Genomic DNA, 5487 nt, shown 5'->3' with positions numbered 1-5487 from the left:
CCATCAACTACTGGGAGGCAAAAGGCCTTTTCCACCTGTGCCTCTCATCTCACATCTGTGACCCTCTTCTATGGCACAGCCAACATGACTTATTTACAACCCAAATCTGGCTACTCACCAGAAACCAAGAAACTGGTATCACTGGCCTACTCACTGCTGACACCTCTGCTGAATCCACTTATCTACAGTTTGCGCAATAGTGAGATGAAAAGGGCTTAAATAAAAATATGCCAAAGAAAGGTGTTTTTACATACAGTTTGACTATGTTTGAAAAGTCCTATGATATTTGGCTACTAACCTATTGTCCTTTAATTAAATTTAATAAATTTCAAAAACATTTTTCCTTTGTGATGTGAATGTGTTTAACTTATTAAGTTGTACATATTTGAATGTGTATCAGGGGATCCCTCCCTTTCAATATAATTGTGCTATCATTTACATTTAGTAGATGTGAAAGTTTTCATAATATATCATACAGTAAAATGTTCCTCCCTTTCTCTGTTATGACATTCCACATCATACTGGATTACTGTCATTAGGATGCTGCTTCAATAGAACATTTGATCCATACGTTCATTGTGTATTGATATCTGTAAATTTGTGTGATAGATTTGTTTCAAAATGATTATAGAGGCTTGGAACCCATAGCACGGTGGTTATAGCATGGGCCACATACACCAAGGCTGGCAGGTTTAAACCTGGTCCCGGGCCAGCTAAACAACAATGGCAACCACAACAAAAAAAATAGCCAGGCATTGTTGAGTGTGCGTGTTGTCCCAATACTTTGGAGGCTGAGGCAAGAGAATTGCTTAAGCCCAAGAGTTTGAGGTTGCTGTGAGCTGTGACATGACAGCACTCTATTGAGGGTGACATAGTGAGACTCTGTCTCAAAAAAAATTTTTTAAATGATTATAGGGCTTTCAGACTTACCTGAAAGCCACTGTGCTCTCATAAAAAGGCAGATGCCAACAAATAGAGAGAGGACATTTTTATTTCTGGGGTGTAAATCTGTTTCATGAAGAAGTAGAGAATGTACATCCATTTTGTGGCTCAAACTGGTTCTACTTCATTAACTCACACACACTGTTTTCCAACAGTAATTTGTCTAGGTATTTTTTGGAATATTCAGTGTTAGTGTCGAGAGGACTACATGAAAATTTTCCTGAATTCTCACTTCATAGAACTGTTTTCCATTGTAGTAGAGACTTGTTAAATTTCTGTTTATAGGCCAACATGCCCCAGACTCTCTGTTTATAAAGAATTAAGCATTTCTTGTGTTTGTGTATGCGGGAAACAAATATAATTAGACACTCATGCCTACTTTCTATAGTCCTTGAACAAAATTATTAATACTGTTACCTTTTGCAGAATGAATAATTAGTGCAGGGTCTCATGCTTGTAAACCTAGCAGTCTAGGAAGCTGAGGCAGGAAAATTGCTTGACTTAGAAGTTTGAGAATGGCCTGAGCAGGAGTGAGATCCCATCTTTACTAAAAATAGAAAATTATCTAGGCATTTTGACGAGTACCTGTAGTTACCACTACTTGGGAGGTTGAAGCAGAAGGATCCCCGAACCCAGGAGTTTGAGGTTGTTGTGAGCTAGACTAAAGCCATGGCAGTGTATCCTGTACAACAGAGTGAGACTCTATCTCAAACAAAACAAAACACACAACAACAACAACAACAAAAACAAACAGATAAACAAAATCAGAGTGAATAATTTTACTTGCCGCAACAATGGAACATTGAATGCTTACAGAAAAGAACAGTGGGAGAAGAGAACACTCCTAAAGAAGAGTAGATTTGTATGGAAAAGAATTGGGGGTCCCCCTGCCACTCAAGTTAATCATGAGGTGTTTCCTAATTCTAAGCTCCAGAATCAGGGTATGGGGCAGGCACACAGTAATCAAAGAAAACTTGTCACAGAGCAGTGCTCAGGAGGGAGCCTTAGGAGATCTGAAAGATAGTGAGTGAATGGAGGGAGGTGTTACTTGACTGCCTTCTGTGTGTATGGTCATGTTACCTTGGTGTTATTGTTGCATTCAGCCCTCAGAAGCCAGGGCCAGTAATCATGTGGTTTTTCCCTTTTTTTTTCCGGATTTTGGGGCCTTTTTTTAATTTTTGTTTTGTTCGGTTCCGGGGGTATTTTCTCTTTGTGATACTAAATCTGATACATTTGTCAGAGCTTTCCAATGTCTCAGAGTTAGGAGTAACTTTACTATCTCAGAATACATCTAGTGTCTCATTCTGGCTATTATACATACAGAAAGCAATAGTTTCAAGTCTTCTTGAATTCCTGTCCTTGGAAAGGTAATGAGAACATTTGTACATTTTTGTACAAATAGTTTAGCTATGTTGCCCAAGATGGTCTGCAACTCCTGGCCTCAAGTGAATGTGGTCAGAGTCATCCACATTCTCTTTGAGTTTGAAGCTGAGTAGTGATTCAAAGTGATTGAATGGTCTTGGGGCTGGTAGTCAACTGAAAATATGAGAATAGGACTTTTGCCAAAGAAAATTAGTATCCTTTGGATTCATATGGACATCTCTGTCAACATACATATACATACATATTGCTATCTATTTATCAAATAAAATTTTATCCAACTGAAACATTATATAAGGAATTTTAATTGATCAAACTTCCATGTTTTATAAGTATATGTTTACGATGTAACGATACATCATCCCCTCACTGCCCCTGGACATTTCCATCCCTGAATCATTGCACTGGCTAGTGCATTTCCCTACATGATACATAATTCCAAATCACCATTCCTGAAAGCTTTTATCATTGAACTTGTATGTTGTGCCCAGAATTATCTGCAATCAATATACCACTTGAGATGGGAATGTCTTGGCTTGCTGGTCCTAAATATCCAGTCTTAAAACCCTATTTTACAGCCTACTTTGACCAACAACTGAGTATCCTGTGCGCTGGTTAGGGTTTCTAGGAAGCAGACACTCAGGAGTGCAGAGACCCAGGAAAGGACTGGAGATAAAACATGCTTGGCAGAAGGACCTTTCTGACTGCGAAGCCAGCCTTGCATAGTCTCCTTGGAGGGCAATAGGGAGCTCTGGATTGTCTATCAGCAGTGTCCTGCATGGGTTAGAATGTCGGGTCCATTCTCAGTCACTTAGTGGGCTTCTGCAAGAGGGAATGTCTTTAGCTCAAAATTGAGGCTGATCTTGAAGCTTTGCAACTTACAGCAAGTCTTTTTTTTTTTTTTTTAAAGCCAGTCTCACTTTGTCACCTAGGCTAAAATGCAGATCTCACTGCAGCTTCAAGCTCCTGGGCTCAGATGATCTTTCTCCCTCACCCTGCCACATAGCTGAGATTACAGGTATAATTTTTTTTTAATTTTTTGTACAAATGTAGTTTAGCTATGTTGTCCAGGATGGTCTGCAACTCCTTGCCTCAAGTGATCCTCCTACCTCAACCTCCCAAATTGCTGAGATCACAGCATGGGTCTGTAAGTCTTTCTTTTTTAAAATTAAATTTTATTGTTTGAATTCCAGAATATTAAGGGGGTACATACATTTGGTTCCATAGTTTGTTTTTGCATGTTTTAAGTCATAATTATAGATGTGCCCTTCACCTATAGCAGCCCATATAGTTTATGACAAGGAGTGAGAGTTATAAGAATGTAGCTCAGTAATGTAACACCTTGGTGAAAAGAGTATAGGGAGGGAATTTGCTCTCCTAACAAGCATGAGAGCTTGTGAGATGAGAGCATCAGTGATTGACAGTCTCTATACCTTGGTGTTCAGGGCCACAGGAATGTGTCTGTAAGAGGCTGCAGGAGAAGGCCATCAGGGGCTCGCATTCTATTCTGGACCCGCTCACTCTGACTCTGTCGCTTCTTCTGCCTGCAGAACACCTGTACGGTATCTCTCTCTCTCTATGAAAGACTGCTTGCTTCTGCTGAAGGAAGTAGCTCTCAGGCACCTAAAAGCAATTGTTCCCAAGCAAGGTAGCCTAGCCTTCCATGTCAGGAACCTAAATAAGCCCAGGCTATAGACTTGGCCCCGATAAGTGGCCACCACAAAGGGACCGACACAATGTAACTGTGCAACAAACCCATTGGGTTGTGTAAATCTTTTCTTACAGATGAATGTGAACAGCACATCCCCATGTCTGCCCCAATACAATTGAAGAATTTGGGGTATTGGTACTTTAATTTGTGAGAGGGAAAGTGAATATTTGGAATGACACCCCAAATTCCACTAGATGGAAACCAAGGCAGCTTAATCCATATGTGATCTGCAATTACAGCAGAAAGAAGAAAACAATCCATACTGGTGTTAAATGCATGTCAATTCCATCTATGTCGGATATAGTAGAAAGTTTTTAATGCTTTAGACCTTTTTAATTTAAATATATGTTAGTTATTGTTGCCAAGTAGTTATGCATCAACATAATTGAAATGACTGGCAGCAGGGCTTAGTGGAAACATGCAGTAAGCATTTAATCAACATGATTTCCAAGACTGGTTTTGCTATCTTCTAGGTCTTTGTGAGCATTAGCTTCTCTGTTTATAAAAGGGAATGATGACGACGATGATGATGAGCATAATGGTAATGGAAACATTTAGTGTTTCTGAAGGGATCAGCCATGATAACAGCAGTAAGAGTAATGATTACAGGAGTCACAATGATAAAATAGCTATCACATATTGGAGGTCTGGTATGCCAGGCATTTCAAGATCCTAACGTTTTACTTTGACTTAATACTGAACCAACTTTATGAAATAGAGACAGTTCTTTAAATTTTTTGTTAGGTTTCTAGATATATTAACCATGCAGAGATCTTTCTTTCTTTTTAGTTTCCAAATCCGTATTTTTCACTTTAAGCATTAGAAGATTGTTTTTGTTTTATTTTGCTTAATTATTCTGTCTTCTCCTTCCCACTATATTCCAGCAGTATATAATTCTTTTTTCAATGCTTCCATTTGGACATCACGTTTGTGAAGTTTTCTTCATTCAACACGTTCCTTGAACCCTTATGGTTTGTTTCATCAATTTCTGTTGTTTTTCCACCTTTTTTCCTGAGTATGTACTTTTTTGCTTTGCATGTTTCTTTTACAGAGGCAGTTACTTCATGATTTTGGTAATATTTTTGATAATAATTTTTATCCACTCTATAGCAACATTGAGTTTGGATTGGATGTTTGACTGAAGAGGGGACCTGATCTTGTGTTAAATCAGCAGGGATTGATTAGTCATGGTTAACAGTAATGCCATTCATAAACCTGCAATTTAACTGTGGGCTTGACACATGGACATCATTTAGGATGTTCAAAATGTAGAATCTGGGGTCTTATTCTAGACTTCCAGAATTATAATTTGCATTTTCATAAGATTCCCACATGACTTGGATACACTGTAAATTAGTTTGTGGAGCATTACTGCATAACACACCTTAATTTTCTTTCTTTCTTTTTCTTATTAAATGTTAGCTGTGTACATTAATGCAATCATGGGGTACAGT

The 5487-nt window shown here is 38.5% G+C and overlaps 1 protein-coding gene across 1 annotated transcript in view; it reads left to right on the top strand.

The window, feature by feature from the left end:
* Window positions 1–219, top strand: part of LOC100957664 (olfactory receptor 10A3-like) — a 906-nt gene extending 687 nt beyond the window's left edge. Inside the window, exon 1 of the mRNA XM_023511558.1 lies at window positions 1–219. This exon is cut by the window's left edge and continues 687 nt beyond it. Coding sequence (XP_023367326.1) covers window positions 1–219 — 219 coding nt within the window.
* The last annotated feature ends 5268 nt before the right edge of the window (window positions 220–5487 follow it).

The sequence above is a fragment of the Otolemur garnettii genome, unplaced genomic scaffold (assembly GCF_000181295.1).
Source record: "Otolemur garnettii isolate 467f Iridium unplaced genomic scaffold, OtoGar3 scaffold00001, whole genome shotgun sequence".
Taxonomy (NCBI): Eukaryota; Metazoa; Chordata; class Mammalia; order Primates; family Galagidae; genus Otolemur; species Otolemur garnettii.
The sequence above is the reverse complement of the archived record's forward strand: the minus strand, read 5'-3'. Positions and strand labels throughout refer to the sequence as shown.